Source organism: Ammospiza nelsoni, chromosome Z (genome assembly GCF_027579445.1).
Source record: "Ammospiza nelsoni isolate bAmmNel1 chromosome Z, bAmmNel1.pri, whole genome shotgun sequence".
Taxonomy (NCBI): domain Eukaryota; kingdom Metazoa; phylum Chordata; class Aves; order Passeriformes; family Passerellidae; genus Ammospiza; species Ammospiza nelsoni.
Window position 1 is genome coordinate 70,662,009 of NC_080669.1, and position 25,830 is coordinate 70,687,838.

At 37.5% G+C, this 25,830-nt stretch overlaps 1 protein-coding gene across 2 annotated transcripts in view; it reads right to left on the reverse strand.

Moving 5' to 3' along the window:
- The window catches only part of PCSK5 (proprotein convertase subtilisin/kexin type 5), a 226,290-nt gene that overhangs the window by 63,626 nt on the left and 136,834 nt on the right, over nt 1–25,830 (reverse strand). For both annotated transcript variants that reach the window (XM_059491816.1, XM_059491817.1), the window contains exons 11-14: nt 16,967–17,084; nt 15,760–15,948; nt 6,397–6,533; nt 1,356–1,499 (exon numbers count right to left, since the gene is read on the reverse strand). In XM_059491816.1, coding sequence (XP_059347799.1) covers nt 1,356–1,499; nt 6,397–6,533; nt 15,760–15,948; nt 16,967–17,084 — 588 coding nt within the window. The remainder of the gene's footprint in view (nt 1–1,355; nt 1,500–6,396; nt 6,534–15,759; nt 15,949–16,966; nt 17,085–25,830) is intronic.

The window sequence follows — 25,830 nt, forward strand, 5'->3', positions numbered from 1 at the left end:
TAAGTTATTCTAAGGACTGGGAAGTCTGAGACTCTGCTAAGGGAAAACTGGGGTTGAGCTAGTGAGGAAGCCTGGCCTGATTATGTGAGTGTGGGTGTATGTCCATGAAGGGACCTTGGTCCTAGCTCAGGTGTTGAGAGTATGACATCCAGAGTGGCTCCTGGATGGTTGGACAAGGAGGTTTCCTGAATACCCACAAGATTTGACTTCAAAAATTCAGAAAAAAAGCCAAGCTTTTCAAACAAGTATGACATCCTCACTTCATGTGGAAATGTATAAAGACCTCTGTAATTCATAATTAAGAATGATTAGCAAAATAACTTCTAAAAAGAAGGACAATGATGAATATCATGATCAGTGGCTACCCTGGTTCCCGAGTGAGTATCAGCTGGTCCAAGTGGCTACCATGAGCCAACGAACCAGACACCAGGGCCTTGATGCCCTCTGCTCCTACACACTACAAAAGCCTAAGCTAGTACTTGCTGATTCCCAAGTCAGTCCCCTGTATTACCTGCACTCATATTAGGCTTGATTATGCTTTGGATCTGTTCCAACTTAGTATTTTCGATTATTTAGTTCTTACAGTTTTCAAATAGATACTTCCTTCTATGGGAAGAGAGAACCATCAAGTCTTGCCCTTTATGCAGATGAACAATGACTGTGGGCTAAGTTACAGCCTTCAGGATCTTTGATCTCTCCTGAATGAAATGTGTTGAGTTTGTTTCATATAAAAACTTAAGAAGTTTTAAGCTAGTGACCTTTACAGTAGAGATAGTAGTGTTCCATTACCTACCAAAACAAGGAGTTCTGCAGCTGTCCATCTAAAATAGAGACTGCACAACTGACAAGCTATGAAAGGAGAATGGAATAATAGAAAATACTAAATTGAACTTTCTCCTCCCTTTTGCTGGCCAGAGATATACTTCAGATTCATCACATGGTACTGCTAATGCTGGATTGCATGTAAGAAACTGACTTATTTTGCAGTGCTAAAAATCTAACTCTACTAAAGTCTAATGACAAGGTTGAAAAACTTCTGTAGGGATCAGTGAGAAACAACACACATGTAGAAGATAATGTTCTTCTCATATATATATATGCATAAGTATACACCTAGCTTTATATCCTTATATGCAAAACAGTACATTCTTCATAGCATGTTAAGAGTAGCTTGAAAATACATAACTCAATGCATGCAAACTCAAAGACCCAACTTTCAATTATGAAACAAGTACTTCTCATCTTCAGTGAAGAATCCAATTCACTGAACATTTTATATGTGCCAATTCTCAGGTCATCCTTAAAGCTGTTAAGGGTTCACTAAATGCACAAACAGAGAAAATGAATGTACGCACCTGAATAGTCATCTGTTGCATAATCTTCTGTAGGGTCTTCAACTGGACTGGAGCGCACTCTTTCCACTTTGGAAAAATCATTTCTTGGTGAGTAAGGCTGGATGGATGTTCCATACAGTACTAAGGACCACTCTTTCAATTTGCCTGGAAGTTAAGTATTATAAAACTGTTTTCAGAACTACTCTTCTCTGTGTCTTACAAAAGTATGCAACTTTTAAGCATGTTATTATGAGTAGGTATGGAAGACATTGCTTTTCAAGTAAGTGCAATAATTGTTTTAATATAAGCTGAGAAAGCATATTTTCTTCAATCATATCTTCACACTGTATTTTCATTGCACTCCAATATCTTGTAATCTAGAAAAGGTTTGCCCCATGGGCTGAACTCAATATAAACAACAAACAAATCATCTGGGCATACAGTTATTTGGAATATGTACATGTGGTTTTGCTCTGGATTTCACTATCCCCTCAGAACACTATTGTCCAAGTAATTATTATTTGAGATCTTTTAGATAAGTAGCTGTATTCAGAATTTTGACTTAAGGAAGGGATTTCATTGACTTTTAGGACACAACTTGATGAACAAGAAACATCTCCTCATAAAATTTCCATGGAAGAACATCACTGTCCCCCTCAAATCAGCATAATTTCTAATTTATTTGTGCCAATTATTTGGCAAATATATTACTCCACTGTCTGCAATCGTCACTGATATTTTATCCTTGTAATATTTGAATGAAGACAAAAAAAAACATCGGACCACCTGAAGCATTATCTGACTTTCTGGTAAGTTTTTTTGGGGAAGAATAAGAATATAAAGGTGTATCAAGTCATCAGTTCATGCTATCAGAACATAAAGGGTGAACTTTCAGTCCCCAGCTTTCTTTCTATACTACTAGGTGTAAAAATTTGGAGAAAGAGCAAAAGCATTCAGGCCTGAAATAATGCCTAAAGAAAAGATGCATAAAAACCACATCCCTACTTGAAAAGGTGCAAACAAAGTTTGGTATCAGCCCATCATCTTGGTTATGTTACTCTGTCCTGGAAGAGCTAGTTGTAAGTGTCAAATTTTCATTAGAACAATGAGAAATCAGAGAAGCAGGGAGAATTTCAATGATCCTGATTTGGAGGCTGTTTTGTGGTTAAAACTCTTTGCAAGGAGAACTTATTATTTAATAAGAAATGTAATCCAGGTATGACACTTTTCAAGAAAATAATGTAGTATACTTCATGTAAAATTAAATTCAAGCAATCTTCCTCTTCTTTCATTTTAATGATATTCAGTAACTTGAAATATTATTCATTTGGACTTCTCAATCTATAAAATCAAATTAATTTGACCCTTACAAGATTTTCTGTAGATTTTTCCCAGTGTCATCTGGTAGCTTCCACTGACATGACAAAGACAAGTATCTCTGTGCTCGTACATGCATACTTCTAGCATTAAGCAACAATACCCAAATACACTACCTGACAGATCATAAGCTAATTATTTTAAATAACTTATACTAGGGCTGAAGATGGAAATCTCTGTTATCTCTATGTCTCTTGCCAATCCAATTTAATCTTTTTGAGACAAAAATTTCTACACTTCATATGAAACCTTCTCTGCTGTATATTCAGTTTTTGAGTAGAAACTGCAAACCAGAAACTATATCATGTGGCAGTTGTGTCACACAGTAGCTTTCAACTTTTTACATCTGAATTATTACTTTCTTTAAAGAAACATTTGATCTTGATTTAAAAAATTAACAGCTGATGAATCTACCACACCTGCTGTTAAACTGTTGGCTAATTACCTTCGTGGTAAAACTGGATACACTTTGTTTTCAATTTCTTTTCCTACCCACAGACATGTAACTCCTAAAGACCCATTGGATTAAAAAGATCCAAATTATGCATTTTCTTCCTTTGAAGACATGTGGGAATCAAGTTACGTCTTGATGTTCCTTAGACTGATCCAACTATGTCCTTAATGGCACTTTTCTTTTTAAAATGAAGTCACACAGGGAGATAATTTTTAACCAACTATGCAGTCATCTCTATAGCCCTTTCAAAGATACATCTTCTTCATATCCAGTCCCTGCCTTTTTTTGTGTTCTAAACCACTTCCTGAGCATACAAATCATAATATATTGGATGCAATTTTAAAAAATTGTTTGTTTTGCTAAGTTATTCAGATCTTTTTATCCCCATTTACTATGAGCCAAAACTCACTCAGATAGAAAAATATAATTTTTTCTATTTCTCCCAGAACACTGGTAAAAGTATTTGCAAGAACCTACTACAAATAACCACAGGTAAAGATGCTCCTAAGGAACAGCACATTGCATTTGGATTTTACACATACAGAAGATCTTGTACTAACATCACTGCAGGAAGGATGATTACTCTGAATGCATATATAATGCAAAAGGACAGCAAGGGGAATAATGTAGGGTCTCCCAGGAGATTAGTTGCCTTTTAAGAATGGTTCAGTAAATAAGGAGGGGAAAAATTCATGTGACTTGCCAGCAAATAAATTAGGACTGCCTCAAGGTGGGTTTAATTTGCACAATGAAAATATTTTCGATAACTAAGTATATATACACACACACACACTTTTATAATGAATAAACAAAGTATGCCCATTTAAGCCAAAATCTTTCTTTCCCCATTTTTTGGCTGATTCCATCAGGTAATCTGGCTAGAATAATCCTTTCCCTGCTTGTATTTAGAATGTGTAACAAAAGTCCCATGTTGTATCTATAGAAGAAAGGGTATATTGCAATGTTTCAGAGCAAACATAAACTCTTCAGAATTAAATGTAGAAATCACATGCATTACTATCATGAACTGGACTCTTAATTTCTTTTCAGGTAATACATATAGCATTACCTTGCTAATGCAGGGATATGATGACACATTGGGTCCTTTTTAATTTGATTACAGAAAAATGGTGACTCTAAATTATAAGACCTTTCAAGAGCTGAGTAAACACATGCACAGAACACAAACAAGAAACAGGCATGATGATGATATCAGTGTGATAAACTGCAGGCTATGGTGATAAACTGGAGAGGCACCATGAACTGGAGAGGCACCAGGCATAAATTACGTTTAAGCACCTTTTGTTTACTTCATGTTCTCTTCAGTGCAGAGACTAATCCCGATATGCCCAAACAGCTGAATTTATCCACCACTAACATATGGCAGGCACTTCCAAATCTTTTTGAACAGAAGAGTTACTGGACAGCTTTCATCAGAGGGCAACCACTGCTCTAGAAAGATGGGGGATACATTACTAGACAGTATACAATGAACCAGGATCCAAATTCACAACCACACTGCATCTTGTGAAAACCAAATGCACACAAAAACCAAACTAGTCTCAAGCAGTGTTTCACATTGTGGTTAAAAAAAAAAAAAGTAGAGGATAAGCTCTCCAGCAGGATTTTGTCAGTAAATCAGCTTCCTCCACACCCCTAGGTTTTACAGACCCCTTTCTCCCAATCCCCTAGCCTTACTGTGCCTTTTCCAGAGTTCCATCTTTAGGCTTTAGTTCTGATGGAGGAAAGGAAATCAGTTCCATTAGATTAGCTACTGTAGCACTGAGAGACTATACATAATGTATTGAAATCAATAAACCTATATAACTATATATGTAGTTGTAGTGTGTAGGACTGTGCAGGAACAGACCTTGAAATGTAAAGCTGGAAATGTAGCAGGCCACTTTGAGATCATCCTGGTAGTGTAAAAGGCCTGTACAATATAGCTGGAGGATTGTCCAGAATAAAAGTTTGCAAAATGGCTCCATGCTGCCTCTTTTTTAGTGCAAGGCGTGTGTCAGGGAAGAGGGAAATAGCTGAAATGTGTTGCTCTGTCGTTGTCCTTGATGCCTTATTGGAGGAACCAATGGGTTCCAGTACACACAAAGGTGAAGAGCTACTCTAACTTGTCCTTCACACCAGAGATGTTCCTGGATGTGTCAGGAATGACAAGTGTAAAATGGAGTTGAAAATACTTGATTTTTGTCTCTTTTCAGTAATTTGATTAAAATTAAATTACTTATTTGCTGCTTAATACATCCCTGTCTATCAAATTCTAAAGCATTGAAAACTAAAAAAAACCCACAAACACAAAACCTCCTCCTGAATCTCTGACTAGTTTTGCTTATTCTCTGTGGCTGCTTTTCCAAAGACATTTAGTGAGTACCCCTTTTTTAGTGTACTGGAAACCTTGCTTTTCATTTAGTGGTGCATTTAACATCGTTTGGTTAAGATCAAATCATAGCTGGAAAGCTATGGTGAGAAGCCACCAGTGGTGATAAAGTGAAATTTAAAACACTGGCAATATTGGTGTTTCTTTTCAGAGCTCTAGGGGAAGATAATCAAGATTTTCAAAATGCTGCGCCTAAAGTTAACCACATGATTATACAGCTAACATTTAAATAACACTGGCCATGGTGTAAAAAGTTACCAGAGTCTAGAAGATGTTTTCTGCTCAGAAATTTTGAAAATCATCATTTATCTTGGTTTTCATTAGACCATATCGACCACATATTGTGTAAAAGCTTTTCAAATTTGGCTTATGATTGCTGGTTTACTATCCTAAAAAACTAAACTCAGGTTATGTAGACCAGCGAGTCAGGCAATAGGACAATAGATTTGATGGCTGGACAAAGAACCTTTTTTTAAAAGTTGAGACTGGCTATTGGAACATAACACAGCTAAAGTAGAGTAGAAATAAAGAATCAAAATTCTCATTCAATTTTATCAACAGTGATGGAGTAAGACTGATCTGTATATTAATTTTTTTTTAAACAGATCATCTAAAAAAAGCACAGAAATACGTTCAGAACAAAAGTGGACCATGTATCTTAAAAGGTAAATAACAGTAACATAAAAATGAAGAGTGTGCTGATAACAAATTTAGATAGTGCTCTTTCCAGCTATGGCTTCACACTAAAACCAGTGAGATGTTCCAGCTGTAAATAAAAGGTGGAAAACAGCAAGCACTTTTCAGAATTCACACAGCCCACATAAATGTTAGAGTCCTACCTGGAGTCTTGAAATTTCTCAGCTGAGATGGAGTGTCACAGATTTCCAAGATCCAATCACCTGCTGCTTTTTCACTCCAGCAGTGAGTAGTCATAAACTCCCAGTTTTTGAATCCTTCCATGGAATGATCAAATAGCCTAAAACAAATGGTGACATTATTTCAAGCAAACATTCTTTTTTTCCTGAGGAGCTATGCCTCCAAGTGTGCAAACTCTTGAATAATAACTCTTAAATAATCAGCCAGTTTGTTCATCTGTACCTTCATATAACATTATTCATGATGGTTCTCTCACACGGATTACAAGCACATTCAACAGCTCTTTGTTGCTTGATGGAAGAGAGTCTTTACATGCCATCATGTTTTTATAATGAAAAAGAGAATGGCAAGAAAATTCATTGCAATAACACCATAATTGCTAATGCTCTTTAATATGATTTCTGGGTCTTGGAAAACCTGCATATAATACAGAATTCCATTGCTTTAACAGCGTGATGTAATTATAAATAACTTGTAAGCTGGAAAATCTCAGTAACGTTTATTTTTGGCTTTGGATTGGAATAGTTAAAAGGGGTTTAAACCCAATAAAAACTATAAGTTTAAGACAATAGTGATTCAATACATTGCTTCTTGTGAAGAAATAATATGCAACTGAGACATTGGCCTCAATCCTTTAACAATCAAGGTATCATTTTCTTCAAACATTTCACAGAATTCAGTTTGGGTAAAACTGAGAGACTAATGAAATCTGATAGTTTAATCAAACCAATACCATTACCATAACTTAATTACTTAGGTTGTGGCTGAAGACATTAGAACTTAGGCCTGGATTATGATAATTTCTAGTACAGGGAGACCAATTTCAGATACTGCAATGTGATTGTGATCCTCTGTGAGACAGGGAAGGAGGACCCTTCCGGGCAGGAGATTAGACACAAGAGAATTTGCACTTTAATTTAGTGTTCACAGTGTGTTGCATGGTACCCCAAAACTATTGATGAGAAGAGCACTCTCAGTAGGACTGCTGCCTCCAACAAAATCATGTGGTTCGACTTAAAAAAAAAAATATAAATATACATTCACATATATGTATTTTTATATATATTTTTGTGTATATATATTTGTGTTTCTGCATTTTATTTATATATATTTTTGATTACATATATACACAGAGATATGTATACATGTCAATTTATATATGCAGGTATATACATACATATGTGTGTGTAATATCTATCACTATTTAAATTTGATCTTTATGTATGAAAGCTCCACTGTTAATAGCTGCAATTAAATATTTTTAAAAGACAAGAATCTCTACAGTAGAAAATCCAATGGATTGAGAATGCTTTTCCATAAAACAGAGAAAAGGCTAGCATTAGACAGCATAAATATTATATTTTAATTCAGGTCAATCTGTTCTTTTCCAAGCTAGTTTCAAGCTTTATTCTCAAAAGGTTGTGAAATTCAGCAAACAGGAAAACAGGATGCTTGTGCAGGTACATTCCTGGTGGAAATTGCCACACTGGATAGAAATAAAATGCCATAGTTCTTGCGGGAAGCTTTGGTCAGTCAGAGGCATGGGGTCAGGTACTGCGTCCAACACTTCTTGTATGGACCTACAGGATTGGTCCATACTTCATAGGGCTCATCCAAAACCTGATTTTCATGGTTTCATTTCAAACATAAAATCACAGGATCAGAGAGTATCCTGAGTTGGGAAGGATGATCAAAATCCAACTCCTGGCACTACACAGGACAGCCCCAAGGATTACACCATATCTCTGAGAGTCTGCTCCAATGCACAACTACCCCTGGATGAAGAATCTTTTCCTAATACACAGCCTAACTCCCCTGACACAACGTCAGGCCATCCCCTCAGATCCTGTCACTGGTCACCACAGAGGAGATTGGTGTCTGCCCCTTGGCTCCCCTCAGAAGGAAGATGCAGACTGTGATGAAGTCTCCCCTTAGTGTCCTCCAGGCTGAGCATGAAAAGTGACCTCAGCCACTCCATGTATGGATTTCCCTTCTGACCCTTCACAATCTTTTCAGCCTCCTTTGGACACTCTCTAACAGCTTTATAACCTTCTTACACTCTGATGCCCAGAACTGCCCCCAGCACTCGAGGTGAGGCTGCCCCAGAGCAGAGCAGGGCAATCCCCTCCCTTGCCTGGCTGGCAATGCTGGGCCTGATGCCCCCCAGGACACGCTTGGCCTTCCTGGCTGCCAGGGCACTGCTGGCTCATGTTCAACTTGTCATTCAGTTTGGGCTACCTTTTCCCATTTTAAATGAATACCTTAGCACTTATAAAACAAAATTAAAATACATGTTGGGATTCATTTTCACTGATAATTGTGTGAGATTTTCTTCTGATACAGTTCTGTGCTTCTGTGTATGTGCCTGTAAGAGTGTATGTGGACATATTTGGGTTGCAGAATGGGCCTATTTCATGTCACTGTTAAATCAGTTGTGTGAATACAGGAAATCTCACAAAGGTATGGCACATACCATTTCCTGAAATGGTAGAAATCATTACACAGTCATTATCCAGAATTTGCATGCAAGTAGGTTGTTCAATTTAAGTTATGTAGACTATTTCCAACTGTTATTTGAATTGCCATACTGTTGTTTTCTGATAGATTATGTATTACTTTCTAAACACCTCATCAATCCAACAGGACACCAGTATTTATCTTTGCCATTATAGCAACTAAATTATATAGTATTATGCAAGTACTGTGCAATTACAAATTTGTATTCACTGAGGTCTTGTTCATATACATTAGAAACATAAGTTTCTCTTTATTTTTACTGTACTTAGTCTGATATTTTCCACATTACTTTTTGGATAACTAGGTGTGTCTTGTTTTGAAATTTTAAAGTGTTGTTGGATATCCATTTTAATAATTCTTTTAAGTAATTTTGGGTAGAAGAGAAAAAAGTCCATGTGTCTTGTTTTTAAAAACACAGTTACCTATAATATACTGTGACTGGAACTGTAAGCTTTCATCCATGGAAATGGGGAAAATTGGGTAATATTACTTCTGAGAGAATTTACTGTTTTTTTAAAGAATATCTCTTTGAGAAAGATTTGAATTTTATAAAATAAGGTCTAAATTGGAATCTTTGAATGTATGAACTGTGTTTCCACAAAAGATTCTACAAATAAGTCAAAAAGCTAGAGACAGGTCAAAAGAATAGTAAAAAACAAAGTAGAAACATACTGACTCTGAGTCTGTGTATGTATTTTGGACATACAAAATTGTCCAAGTACTTTTGCTTTGCTTTGTTTATGCACTAAACTCTCAAATCAACGAACCTATGAGACAATGCAGGGATTTCACTTTCAGTGAAATAAATTAATGAAATGATCAAATGTTCAGATGTACATTCCTCATTCAGAAAGAAATGCATAGGATCTTTTAAGGAACATGCAGCCAGTCCAGAATTTAATTTTGCAATTTGTCAAAATTCCTATCAAAAACACTTATGACACAGATTATCCTGGATTAATAAAATTTAATACATGGTCTGATGAACTGCTAATTGATTATTACAGATTATTATAGACTAAAATACTTAAACAAGTTAACTAGAATAAGCTGATGGTTTTTTATGATCATGATCATATAGCTGTACTTGTGAATGTAACATGCTTTTAAAGACCAAAGTGATTGAAAACATTTGAATTTTCAAAACTTATTTGCTAACATAACCACAACAGAATGCCAATTCTGTTACTCAATTACTCAGGGGACCTTTCTTAGAAACAGAACACTCAACATGGAGTGGATGTTACCGAATGATTGACTGTATAATTATAAGCTGCTGTCTACAATGAATGACAGCATTAAATTTAAAAAAAAATCTTGCTCTTCTCTTTTGAAGGAGTTTTATGCCATACTCATAACATACCATATGTGTGTCTAGATAAGAATATATGTTATACTACTAGTGTAGAATAAAATGACTATTTTTCTTAAAACAAATTCAAGAGTGTTGATCTCTTCCACTGCCACCACTTCAGCCTAAAAATTGCATAACCTTTCTCTTCAATAACATAATTTAAGCAGAAATATTATTCTGTGATCAAACTTTAGACCCAGTGGAAGGCAATTAGCCACTTTCTAATAGCATTAAAAAACCCAACAAACAAATGTCTCAGCTTTTCAGCAAAGAATCCTTAAATTCCTAAATGCTTGGAAGAATTTGTTTCAATTTTTAATTTCATGTGAGGAAAGGCAGTGAAGGTTGTGGATTTGTTTAGCAACACCAGCATCACCCATTATGAACACTAAGAAGTAAACACATAAAAGGAGCTTTTTTCAGTTATCAAGATTGTTTGTTTCAGCTGAGAAGGTGCAGCTGCACCTGACTGAGAGCAATGGTTGTACACTGAACTCAATGCATTAAGAGCATGGAAACCCTGCACTAGCTAGTGGCTGCAGCTGCAGTAGAGTAGCTGGAAAGAGGTAAGAATTTTCTTCTCCTACAGCAGCTGTCTTTGTTATGATGTGCTCCAGCACACAAACTGGCAGCCTCATGGGCAAGTGGTCCTTGCCCAGAAGTCTGCACAGCCACCAGACTTCAAATGCACTTACAGTTTGAAGAGACTACATAGTGCCTTCCCAAGCTGCGCACCTGAAAGGGCTTTGGTCAACTATTCTATTTAAAGCATCTCTTCTCCACAGGGTTGAATCATCAGCTCCCTGTGAGATGTAGCCCCTGAGAAATTGCACACAGCTCAAACTGACTTAACCAAAGCTTCGGCCAGACCCTACTGCACATCTGCACTGAAGTATTGGGAAAAAATAAATGGTCAGAGAACACACTAGGCATTTCAGAAGCTTTCTTACCTACATACGGGAGATCACTTAAAATTTATGGATTTGGAGCTAAAGAAAACATATTTAAAGTATTCGCATACAAACTTTTTTTTTCATTTCCATGTTACATCTGGTTATCACAGTTAGTTTTATGAAACAATGGCTATCTCTGAACTATCATGATAAAGTTGTTTGGAGTAACATGAACAATAGTGTACAATCCTGCCAACCTGAAACAGTGGCTAGCATGGCAATCACCATCTTTAAAGGCAGAGTGCTTGTCCCCAGCATATCCACATTAAACGATCCATCATTACTTGCAAACATGTCAGGCTGAGGAGCTCCACACACTCCACTGGTCAGCCAGCTGCTTGGTAGTGGGATATCTATTCATCAACCCCACAAAGGGAAAAAAAAAATACAGCTAACATGAATGAAACAAAACACAGCAAGTATGAGTTGGGAGAAATGGTTTTCCAAGAACTGTTTCACCCTGTAGACACAGTACAAGCACAGGGTTATTAGCTCGTTGTGGACTTAGATTACTACCACATCAGAGACCTTTTCAGTGACACTCAGCATGAAGTTGGCCCTTATGTTTCATCCTATTAGAATTAAAATGTTAGTTTTCTTTAATATAAGAGTATAACATGCAAGCTGGAAAAAAGATGCATACTTATAAAGAAAATTTTGCCCTATTTCAGATCACCGAGGCATTTTATGAAGCAAACGATTGAGTAAGATTAGATAAGAATAACCTGGATTTGGTCTAAGAGTTCTGCAGAGGAGGATATTATTAAAATTTACTGATTGTCTAAGGTTTCATGATAGGAAAAAGATGGTCATGAGGATACATTCTTTTGTTACTGAAGAGAAGTATTATTAATACCACAGCTATATAAGCTTATGTAGCTAGTGGCCTGGAAAGTTGCCACCATGTGGCTGAAATATTTCAGTTACGCAGTTCAAATGGCAACAGCTGCTTTAAATTTAAAGGGCAAGAATTAAATAAGCCATGACTTCAGTGGGAGACAAATGAGCCCTAAGTTTGTTTCTCCTACTCCTTTTGTATCTAGCTTCTCCTCCATAGCCTGCCTGTAGTGAATGTTTGTTAGAACTGACCTTGGTATGTCTCAAAAAACACTCAGAAACCCACACTGCCAAATCCACTGGCCAATTGTTTTTGGAAAGAGGATACTGTTCCCCTTTTGACTTAACTCTAGCCTCATCCTCACACCAGCCAATACACTTCCAGCCTGTATTTTCCTCTAGTGCAGTGCATCCAATGTAATCATGTTTAGTACTTTCCAAACAACAAAGCAGATGTTCCCTGTAATGCAGATTTTGAAGAATGCACATAAGGCTTAAACCAGTGACAGTGTTATCCACCAAATGCCTGCAAAGGAATCCACATCATCTCAGACTAACAAGTTTTCTTACTGAAGTCATTTTAGGGGGTGCCAACATTAAGGATAAAATATGCAGAAAAAAGGCCAAATATTGCCTTGAGGGAACTACTTGTCAATGCACCAGAAATTACACACAATTACTTTTCTTCCAGAATTGGTGGAGAAGTGCACATGTAAAATATACCTTTTGGATTTAAAAACATTTTACCAAGCGAACTGTTTCAAATTAAACCCAAATGAGTAACTGTAAAACAATGGGACTTTCCCGGGTTTCAGTAAAAACAGCTGGTATTGCTGCTATTAATCCTGTACATGTACATTAAAAAGTCTTGTATATCTGAGAAAAACATCCCAGTCAGGTAGTAGCAATGTACAACAGCCTCTGGAGCCTTTGCCTATAGCAGAAAAACCAGACCATTTGCTGCCAATGTATCTCTGTATGCATGCTTATAAACTGAATGCATTTATTCACTGATATTCAGTATTACTGATACATTAAAAATCAAATGCCTCATAACTAATTTTTAATACTGGAAAATCCATCCCATTTCAAGTTTTAGTTCATAACATGATTCTAAAACATATACGTTGACAACACACAGCATACTCCTAGTGTCAAGAAATTACTATCTCTAAGCTGTATGACTTCTTACAGCAAGGATAAATGAAGTAAGCCTTGAAACATCATTTCAGAAAGTATTTTGTTCATATCCCTCACTTTACCCTAAGAAAGGCCTCATGAAGGCTCTAGGTTTTTCAGACCTAGCATTTGCAAGATACGTTTATCCCTAATATTAGAAGCCCAGAGTTGTTTAGTAACCCATCAGCCCAATGTGATGGCAAGTCCGAATATTTCTGAAGTTTCCATGGGAAGGGAATTTCTGGTGAGACTCTATAAGCTCTCTCATGAATAATTTGTTTCCTGGGAAGTAACAAAATGTGAAAAGACCTTTAAGGTTTCTTTGTTTTCTGTTTAGTCTTCTGATACTAACATATAAGAAAGAGCTGAACATCCTCTTATTTTATTACATATATTTGCATACCATTTCTCTTCTGCCCATACAGAAAATAATTCTTTTTAAGGTGCAGGGGTTACAAAGACACTGATTGAATTAAATTTTGTACCTATCCCACACACCAATCATCACCAGAGGTGAACTGTGAATCCTGGAATGTATTTCCCACTTGCTGTGAGTCAGCTGCAGCACATGACAGCCTAGAGCCAAAAGTTAGCTGCGTTAAGACCACTGGGTTTACACAAGATTGTTTTGTTTGGATACCTAGTTGGATGGCTTTCATGTTTTTTCATTTTGAACTGAGGAAGAACTACTGCATGCAAATGGAAGAGAAAACTAAAGAAGGATTTCTTCAAACAGAAAAACAAAACCCTGTTTCATAACTAATAGGAGAAACCTGTCTCACACTCATTAGCAGAAGACAAATTCTTTGTTCAGTGCAGTAGTGCAGCAGGAAGACATGGATATGTGTGCCTAAGTGCTTTATTAGCAACCTATGACAGAACTCACAATAGAACACAGGAGATATTCTAGAGGAGCCCAAACTTCCAGGACAACTTCCTCTCCATTTGGTGAATTAGTGTCTACAGCTTGAAGAACATTTTCAATTTACCTTTTCTTTTAATTTAACATAATCTCTAATGAAAATGTGCATTCACGGTTCATTGAGATATCATTGAGATAGAGGAGGACATGCAAGTCTCCAGATCTAGATAATGAGCATTTCTGACTGAGGAAGCATGGATGAAAAGCAGTCTGGAAAGCAGGCCACTCTCAATCCATTAAAAGCTCTGAAGAATAGGACGAGGGATATTAATTTTGTGAAGATTTAAGCATGATGGCAGAAGAGTTCTCACAACACAGGTTTGATAGATGGCCTTTTTTGCAGTTTCTGATACATAACATCAGTAAACATAAACTTTTCTGTGGGAGCCATGCTCTGTGTCAAGCAGAATGGCAGTCATCTACATCAAGTCATCAAGGAACAAGAATTACCTATGGTCCCATGAGGAAGAAGATTTCTAGCTAGTTGGAGAAGTATACAAGCATTTCTTACTGTAAATGTAACTTATTTGCATATTTGTAACTGGCGTAAAATTTGGAAAGTTTTCTGATGTTTCTTAATGCCTTAACCACGTCTGGTAGGAGGTGGATGACCATGGATTTAGTGAGATTTACATGGGAAAGACTGCCGATGTTTTCTTTGAAGAAAATCTCTGCTAGTAGATCAGAGAAAAAGAATCATGACTGAGAAATCTTCCAGTTTGGTAATGATTCCCTCCACTTATTATTTGTCCAATGATATATTGGACAAAGAGATACTTTGAGTTCAATAATCAGAATAAAAAAGACAACATGACACACTATGACAGTTTCTCCAAGAGCATAACGTAGAGGTGATGGGGAAGAAGACTGATCATTCTTAGTAGCTGTTGTAAAAATGGCTGGACATTTGAAAGCAAGTATCCATCACTGAACTGATGTCTAACTTTTAAAAATTTTTGAAGGCGATGGCTAACTTTTAAAAGCTTTAATCTGCAATTTACAAATGAAGCCTTTAATTTCAATTGCTAGTGCTACTTTTCAGCACTGTCATATAAGCCTTTCATGGATTGAGTATGTTTACTTAGAAAAAAAGGATTTGGAAACAGGTAATATCAGGGATTTAAAAAATAGTGGTAAATATACACTATTCTATCTGACTTTCATTGCTATTTAAAAAACGATAAGAAAAGAGAAAAACGAAAAATAAGTGGCAATATGTATAAACACTTTGATTCAGCTTCCTTATGAAGCTGAACTGAATCTGTTTTCTTCACATTTTCCAGCAATCTAATAAATGGTGAGCCACACAAGAACTATTGAAATTGACTAATCTTTGTCTTGGAGCTCAACAGTTTTAACATACTCTTTTAAATACTGAGACTGTATTCTATTCATCTCTGAGTTCATTTGTACTTCATTCTGCCCATCTCTCTACGAAAAAGTAATTAGCCTATGACTTCTAGTATCACTGCTGTAATGACTTGACTGCTCTTTGCTGACATGGACATGTCTATGCAGGCTCTACATGCTGACTGTACTGTGAAATTGGGTTGTCATACTATACCTGTTGGCCAAGAGCTGTGACCTAGTTCCAGAAGGAGAGGTTAGGTAAATTGCCAAGTCTCCACGTCGAGGGTGAGTAATAGTGATACGTACAACAACGTGCTCCAAGTAGATCACATGGTGGTTAGGATTATCTGAACAGCCAGTGGCTTTGTAAATTGAACGGACAATGCTGTCAGGTCGTATTGTTCTATAACAGAAGCATAGCAAACAACATTAGCATTTCTTGCTTTTTGTGTAAAATATACAACCCCATCTTTTTTGCTCAGTAGAGAATGACAGGGTTCGATAACTGTAAAGTCAATAGCCTATAATCATTAGTTTTGACATGTGCTTCCTAGCTGAAAATACCACTATAGGGTAATTATTTCACTGCAGATAATGACTAATGGCAACTGCTTGGGTTTCTGTTAAGCACATACACAAGGTAAAATAGGAATAAGCCTTTGGGACAGAGCATTATTGTAGATTAGTGGCCAGCTGAGAAATGCTGAGATTGTCATGGAATCACAGCTGGTTGCTAAACCCCAGGAAATGCCTGGCATAGCTAATCCTAGCTTACGTAACAGCAAGTATTACATGTTAACTGTACCAAAAGGCATCTGACTCAGCTGGTTTAAATTGGTATGACATCCTTGCAGACTACACCAGTTACAGATCAAGCCTTTCAAATATAATTAGCAAACAATATTCTCAGTGCATGAGGAAGTCCGCCTCATGCTTGATGCTGCCTCTAGGTCCATGGAGTACACATAACAGAGTTTTGCTCTTAAGCCTGGTTCTACAGAGACCCTAACTTAGCAAGTGCAAAGCAGTTCAGTTTTGGCCTCTGAACTAGAGACCCTCCTAAGACCATTGGAGAGACACATTATCACATTGTTTCAAAAGCATATTTGCTTTTTACATCCTGGACTGTTAAATCTATCTCTTCTTGCAAAGGTGATTGAAATGCATTCAACCAAATATTCTTTGGTGTATCATCTACATAAAAATCCATCATTACCCAGTCTGGACTGTTTTACACCTTCACCTTCTGCAATGTTCTTTAAACTAGGGCCTTTTCCCATGCACTACATCTGTAAATGTGACAGACTCTCTTGGATGGCTTTAAAAATGATACATTATACGCAATGCAAGGGAGGGGTAAATTATAGCCAATTTTTTTTCCATAAATTTAAGCCAGCAAAAGTTTTGGTAGCGGGTATTACTTGATTTGCCGATCTGTGTTCTCCACACACACATGCTGTGGAGGCACCGTTGTCCACTTTTCTGCTTCTGTCACCATTGCTTCAGCATCCATCAGTCCAAATCCATAAAGGTGGCTCACTGCAAGGTACAAACAGAATGGATACAGTTATAGCATAAACCCTTGGGTTTCATCATAGACTAACTCCAGAGTGTCATATCCTAACAGGAGTTACTTCTTTTCTCTTCTTTCTTACTTTCACTCAAAGCTCCAAAATCTCATTGCCAAGAACAGTAATGACAATATCTAATTTGTTCAACAAATCTGTTCACTGCTTTATTACAGAAGTGGCATGAGGCACTACCTACACTGCCTACTATGAAAACTACAGAATGCCAGTGACTAAAATTGCCTCTGGCTGCCCTGAGTCCATGTGCCTCAATTAGCCCTTTTGTATGACAAAGGGATATATGAGCATAATGAATGAGAGGAAGGTTACTTCCATTACTCAAATGCCAAACACATGCATGTGTATTCTGGGAAGCTAACTGAGACAAATTTGAGAATGAACAGACCACTTTGTAGCTGTCGTATCCTCTGAACTTCCCTGAGTGTAAGCAGCACTAGTGAATGTTCTTCTCTTCCTGTATACGGTATGTTTGTCATTGCCCAACCAACTAGGTAGACCCACCCTCTCCCTAAACCTGTCTGCTTGATGAGGGTGAAAAGCACTTACTGAATCAGCTGTGTGTTTTTGATTGCTATTCCAATTGAAATAGAGACTTGCAAAAGGGTTTTGGTGAATTAGAAGAGCTTTTAGCCATGATGTGCCATTGCGACAAACTGGTGCTCTTGATAAAATTCCAACAGCAGAAGGTGAAACAAAAAAGCTTCCACAGGAGGAGTTTAGATTGCAAATATTAGTAAATCAGTTTTTCTTGCTACCACAGAAACTCACAGAAAATTGTAAGTGCAAATTTAACCAGCAATGCAACAAAGCATGGTATAAATCCTTCCAAATGCATGTTGTAGAGGGTTTGTGAAAGCATTCTCTATATTGCCAAACCAAAATTCAAAGGACTCTACCTAAAAAAAAAAAACCCGCCTTCTCAAACAAATACAGTCCAAAGCTTAAGGATTACATCTTCCAAATATCTAGCACTGTCCAAAACTGCCAGCTGAAAAGGATTCTTCAATGCACCTCATCTTTTCTTGATAAGAAATAAGGGCAGAAAAACATGTAACATTGCCACCACCAGTCAGTGACCTTCAAATGGAAACTTATGTAACTTTTAAGCTATTTACCCATATAATTTTTTCCCTAGTATGCACATTAAAAATGCAAATAAAATCTATGGAGTGAACTTTCTATCCTCCCTACCCTAACAAATACTTGGAAGACAGAATTTAGGAAGAATTGTCATCCAGGAGAAAAACTTACCACTCAAGGTTTTGTGGTTGTGGTATTTGTCCATGACTCAATGTTTAAAATGTCTTGCATGAGAGCAGCAGTGTAGTGATAAGTTCTGCAGCTGATGTGGTTTTTTCAGTTGAAAAAGAAATACTTTTTTTCCTTGAAAGGCCTTCCCATTGAAATAAAAAACTTCCTGACAGAGAGGGTTACTTTTAAATCCTCCCATGTAGACTGACATTTGGCTGTCCAAAACATTTCCATTCAAAGCCCTTGATCCAATGGGCTGGTTTGCAGCTGAAGGTACAAGCAGAGGCCCATAATTTTCAAAGACCAAATTACAGCAATTTAGGAGATAATCACATAGTTAAACAAAGTAGTTGTGTCTTAGAGAAGAAAAGAGATTTTTCTCTCTGCTATCTTCAGATTGTGCTTCTTCATCTGTGTACATCCTTGTATTCCCATGAGCTATATGCCAAGATGCCTGTCCCAAAGGTTAACAATAGCCTGGTGGTCTACATGGAGCTATAAATGTCTTCTAAGAAACGCCCTGGAACTGCCTCTGATTTGTATGCAAAACATACTGAATTGACATTGTTAACCCAGATTAATCAAAAGCACTGTCTGAAAGGTCATGATGACTGCAGAGAGCAAAGTGTAAAATGCCACCAGACCTTGCATCTACCTACTTATGTGCTCTGCATTACCACTGCTGTGAATTGCTACTGGGCTCAGCTCTTGCTAGGAATCATTACATATGTCAGAGTGGGTATTGGGCTGTTTTGTACAAAGGTACTTTTCCTTCACAAACGAAATATGAATATAATATGAATATAATATAATAATATGATACAATGTAAGCTGGTGGCTGAGGAGTAGACTGTTGCTTTTATTAAGCTGAAGGGTTGAAAATGTGATCTCCTTGTGTGACCAAAGTGTGCATCAGTAGAGCTATCTTGAATTCTCTCTCCTGTCAGGCAGCTGTACTAATTGATCAATTTTATTTCTGCAAAATCACAGGCCTACACAGAGTCTTACAGGTGCAGGGCATGTTTCAGAGAAAAACTTCCCTCCCACAACATGAAGTAAATACTAAGTTTTATCTGATCTCTTTAATCTTTCTTAAAGATGTTTTCATCTTAAAGATGAAACAACATTTGTCATTGCTTAAGTCCATTTATTTACCCCTAGTGCAGTTCCTTCATCAGTACACTGCGAAAACAAGGCCTTCTGAGCTGCTGGAGAGACTTCCCCAGCTTTTTCATAATCTCCTTGCTTTTGTCTGAAATTGCTGTTGAAAATTCAGAAACTTTCTCATTTACATACAAAGCTACCCTCAAATCTAAAGTTAGGATGCATATCCCATTTGACTTGACTATGAGAAATATGAAGAGCTGGTGTTCATAAATCATAACAGAGAATCATGCAGACTTCAGAAAAATTTGGCCCAGACACTAAACACAACATTTCCAGTGTAGCTAAACTTGATTTGTTAGGCTGCAGTTTCATTGCCTGTCATCAAGATGTCTCATCAGTAACTTAAACACTAAGCCTTCCCTGCTATTTTACTCATGTGACAAAAGGCCTGCATAAAATTTTCTCCCTACTATATTTTTGGCATTTTATACATCATGACCTATGTACTGTGAAAGCAGCATTTGAAATATAAACATTTTGTATACACATATCAAATGCCAAATCAGGAGAGAAATAGTAATAATTTCAGTGTGACAAATGAGGAATATGCAGCTTCCTCAACTAGATTAATCTGTTTGGTATGTCAACTGTAATGATCTGTGTATTTATGCCACAATAGGAACTTGATTCAAAATGAGATTGACAGAATAGGAGACTAAAATTCCATTAATTCCATTAATTAATTCCATTAATTCCATTAATACTATGGTTTCTTAAATATTGCTTAGCAGGTCTAGAATATGTAAGCCTCTTGAGTTACTCTCAGCCCATAAATACTTTTGACTGATCTACACCAATCTTTTACATTTGACATTTTAATTGCAAATAGAATGAACTAATTCTATAATGCTTTAACAATTTCATATTGCTTTTCTGTCATTTGCTTGGAATACTGAAATATTTCAACAAGGATAAACAACTGCATAACAAGAATTAGACAAAAAGTGGAGAAATGTCATGATAACACAGCTTAAACTGTTTTGTTTTGTCATGTCCTCTCTAAGACAACACTGATCTTTAATAATTCATCTTGTTTCAGCCGTATTCCTATTTCATGCCAACTTGGCACCAGTAACCTGTGACAACTGAGTGTGATTTCATAAACACATAACTGCTTTACAGGCCAGTAACACAAGTGTGCAAAAAGATGCTTTTTCATTATTGCTTTTAAAACCAACTCACTCATGGTTTTCAAATTAAGCACATTATTTGTGTTTCTGTATTCTACAGAGAACAATTCCTCAATTTCTGTACCTAAAACCAAATGAAACAGCAAACAAAGTATTTGCTCCTCAAAGTCCCTGAAATCCAGGCATTTTTATAGACTCAGTATGGAAGTGGGAAGATTGTGCTCTTACACCTATCACCACACTAGAGAAGGTTGTGAAAAGCATACAGTTGCCCAACAGATTTGTTTAAAAAGTGGCAGCTACAAAGACGCACAATGAGAATCTGAAGGGCCTCTACAGCATAGGATCATAGAAGCACAGTATGATGTGGGTTGCAAGGGACATTTAAAGCTCATCTAGTCTGACCTCTCCACCATGAGCAGGGACACCAGGCTGCTGAACGCCCTGTCCAATCTGGCCCTGAGGCACTTCCAGGGATAAGGCATTCACAGCGACTCTGGGAAACCTCACCATTCAAATCATAGAATCACAGAATATTAAGGGGTTGGAAAGGACCTTAAAGATCAACTGGTCCCAATACTCTCTGCTATGGGCAAGGAAATTTACCCCTCAAGTTGCTCAAGGCCTTATCCAACCTGGTTTTGAACACTGACAGGGTTGGGCATCCACAGCCTCCCTGGGCAACCTGTGTCTCACCACGCTCACAGTAAAGAATTTTTTCCTAGTATCTAATCTAAATTTCCTTTCTTTCAATATTCTCCCATTATACCTTGTCCTATCACTACAGACCCTGATGAAGAGTCCCTCTTCAGCTTCCCTGTAGGCCCCCTTCAGATGCTGTAAGGTTGCTCTAAGATTCCACACAACCTTCCTTTCTCCAGGCTGAACAGCCTCAACTTTCTCACCCTATCTTCACAGAGAAGATGCTCCAGTCCTTGTATGAATTTATCAGCCCTCCTCTGGACTTGCTCCAACAAGTTCCATGTCCTTCTTATATTGTGGCCTGTATACAGCACTCCAGGTAGGATCTCACCAGAGCAGAATAGAGGGCAGAATGACCTCCTCCGACCTGCTGGCCACACTCCTTTAAAAATGCAGCCAAGGATTGGATCGGCTTTCTGGGCTGTAACTCCACACTGCTGGCCCGTGTTGAGTTTTTCATCAACAGTTACTCTCAAATCCCTCTCCACAGGGCTCAATCACTTCTCTGCCCAACCTCTGAGTGTGTCTGGCATTGCCACAATTCAGGTGTAAAGACCTTGCACTCTGCTTTGTTGAACTCCATGAGGTTCACACAAACCCACCTCTCAAGCCCTTCAGGGGACCTATGATGGCATCCCTTCTCTCCAGTGTGTTGACTGTACCACACTGCTTCATGTTGTCAGCAAATATGATGAGGGTGCACTTGATTGCACTGTCCCTGTCACCAACAAAAACAAAGATGTTGAACAGTATCTGCCACAGTGCTGACTGTGGAGGGACACTGCTTGTCACTGGTTTCCATGTGGACACTGGACACAATTCTGAGTGTGCGGCCATTTTTAGCTAGTTTTTCACCCAAGTGGCGTATCCATCAAATCCATGTCTCTTCACTTTGAAGACAAGGATATTCAGTGGTACAATGTCAAATACTTTGCACAAGTGCAGGTAGACGATGTCAGTTGCTCTGCTCTGCCCCTATCCATCAATCCTGTAGGCCTATCACAGAAGGTCAGCAAATTTGTCAGGCATGATTTCCCCCGTGTAAAGCCATGTTGACTGTTACCAAGCACCATGTATAAAAATGTCCTGCGTTATGTCCAGTCTAAATATACTCTTTTTCAAATTAAAACTATTGCCCCATGTCTTTTTACAAAAGACCTTCCTAAAAAATTTCTTTCTGTCTTTCTTCTAGAAACCTTTTATATATTGAAAGGCCAACACAAGGTCTCACTGGAGCCTTCTCTTCAGGCTGAACAACCCCACCCTTCCTTGTCTTTTTCATAGGAGAGGTGCTCCAAGGCTTTGATTATTTTCATAGTCAGAAAGGTGCTAACAGAATACTTCAAAAGTGCTTTTATTGAGATTCCAGTTATGTCTATGTCTGTTTCTGATTTTTGCAATAGTACAAATAATTTCTCCAGTAATATACTAACCGTGGCTTTACCTGATAATAGATTTGACAAAAAAGAAGAGACTTCTGGATTTTACATTTTTCTTTTTGCCAAAAAGCTCCTATTAATTGATAAAATAAAATACAGACCGCCAAGAAAAGCTAGCAGGATAGCTATTAGAAACTAAAACTCCACTAACCAGTCTACCTTTTTGAGTAGCTTGTGTGTAACTCTGACACTGCTATGAGGCTTTGCAGTCATTAAAAAAATAGCCTTAGAACATACCATCTTAAAACACTGAGAAATTAAATAACAAGATTCTATTTTCCTTCAGATCCTTACTTATTTTATCTATTTCAGGAATTTAAAACTCAAGTGGTTATTAAAGAGACACTGGTTGACATAAGGCACGAGGAGCAAAGCACCCTTTTGGTCTCCCAGAGTCAGGCTCTGCTGGTAGTGACAGCACATGCCACCCAAATAGTTCCCACCTCTCATGAGCATAAGCAGCTCCCAGGCAGAGGGCCTCAGTCTTGGGATTCAGCGGGTCTGAGGTCAGCAGTGAGCATCCATGAGTACCAAGCACAGCCATGCCAACAGTTCCTGATTTACTTCTCAAAGCTTGTTTAGGAGCGAGTAAAGCAAGTTAATGAAGTCTTCGGAACAGATGGTGTTCACACATAGACTGTGCCCTGCATATGGGGATATCTTACCCAGAGTCAGAGAAAACACCAGTGAGCTTTGCTGAAAACCTCGGCAGAGTGACCAGGGATACTGGCTTACTTCTCTGCCTTTGAAGCAGCAGAGTTGTGATGGAAACAGAAAACCTGACTACTGCTGACTGGGGATTGCTATGAAAATTCTGCAGCAGGATTCTAAGACTTCTCTGCAGCAGCATTTGGCTGTAAATCATAAAGCCTTTACTGAAGACATTAATTCACTTGAAATAAGACAGCTTATGTGAATGGAATAAATCTGAAGGTTATATGGGTTTAGAAGGGTGAAAAAAATGTTTGCTGAAATAAAGTTGGCTAAGGAGCATCTGCAGTAATAGAAGCTATAATTTTTTAACTAGTGGTATTCTTTTTAAACTGAATTGGTTTTTTTTTCAATTTTTATTTTTAGCATGAGGATTTTTAGCACTGGAAAACATGGTGGTTTGCAACTTTTTTTAAAGAAAAAATGTATTTTGTGACTACATTGTGCAACACCTTGCAAAATAATGCACCCATCTCCTCTATTAGGAGGAAATTCACCCTAGGAGATATATTTAGGATTCCTTGATATCTCAGAAGTGGACAAATACAATGTCCTTCTATCAAACAATAAAAACCTCTTTTGGTGAGAGTGTCTGTTCTAGTCTTCATCTCAGAACAGATAATGACAGGTGAGTCAAAGGCACTGTAACTGGAAATCCTGACAGATTGTTAGCAGAAGGCACATAGATAGCATTTCTGTCCTGTCAGATGTATCAGACACATGGCATCCCTCTTGTTCCATTCCACTCTGAGGCTCTGTGTGTCCTGAAGTATTGGAACTCCAGCAGGATATTTACACTAATTCCTGACTGAGCATTCTGCTCCCTCAGATTTTGTCAGAAAAAGGATATACAAACATGCAGTAAATCACAGAAAAAGTGCATTGCAAATTGTTTAATGATAATGATGCTGAATAGAATAACTAGATAAATTATTAATTAACTAAGCCAACTTCACAGTATCCCTGTGGAGCTATGTAGTAGATGCTGATCAGTAACCTGAAGCAAAAGGAAGTTAAAGAGTAAGCCAGCTACTGTTTACAGAAATAGTTGGCCAGTAATGTCAGAGTGGTGGGTGAGGTTCTTCATCCCCTGACTTAAAAGCAAATCCTCAAAAGCTGATTTTTCTGGAGGGCAAAAAGGATACTGTTATAAATAACTTCAGGCATCTAACTGAGCTGAGTTGTCCTATGTAGACCCTTATCTTTCCCTATTATTACATGAAATTCTACATCCTGACAGGGTACATTAAAATACTTCGTTGAAGATAGTGTGATCTGTTTCCCAACTGGCCTGAATCCTAGTTCCATTAAAGTGGACACACTCTGATAATAAAACAACTGCCAGTTTTGTAACTACTGAAAGGCATTATAGCAATGCAACAGCAGTGAAGAAGAGCTTTGGTGTTCATAAAGGCAATTGTTTGTCATTTTTTTAAAAAGACAGACCTACCACACTCAAAAGATGTTCACTATTGCTACGGATGGATACAAGCAGGACAGATATTTGCTTACAACATTCTTACAAGCGTACCACATTGAGAATTAGTACATAAAGAGGTCATGTAACTTCCAAGGACATTTTTTTAAAAATCAGTGTTCAATGTCTGCAATTAAAACCTTCTGCTTTGGAGAATTTTATCAGTTTATCAGTAATTTTTGAAATTTATCGATCCCAGTTTTTCTTTCTTAATACTGCAAAATAGAAATTTACATTTCACAGTAAGTGCAAGACTCTTATGGTTATAAGTCCACAGGGGAAGACTTTCAAACCTCCGCTTCCTCCCTGTGCCCCAGTTCTTTACAGGGTTTTCATAAATGTCTGAGTTGGGCTTGTTAAAAGGAAACAATGTCAAAGGTTATCACTCTCATGGTGTGCATCCTGTTAGAGCTGTCAGCCCACTTGGCAATGTTTGGAATACTAGAGAGCTGCAGAGAAATTGTGTATACCTTTATATCTAAGACAAACAGACAGGAAGTTATCTCAGTTGTTGAGCTGAGGCACTAATTTAAATTCTTTGTCTGCTATGCTGATCATGCTTTGGTGACAATTCTGAGTGCAATTATAGAAGAACATTAAAGCCTAATTTTGCCTTTTGCCTGCTGTTACTCCCAGTTTAGAGCCATTTAATGTACACTTCAGAACATGTGTAATTTTGACTTACAATATATGACCCCAGGAAAGCAATCAACTCTAAGACAAAATCATGATGGATGTCCATCCATTTTCCTTTATGTATCCCAACTCAGGCTTGAAGCTTCTGCTTGAACTCTGTTTTTACATTTTTACAGCTTCATT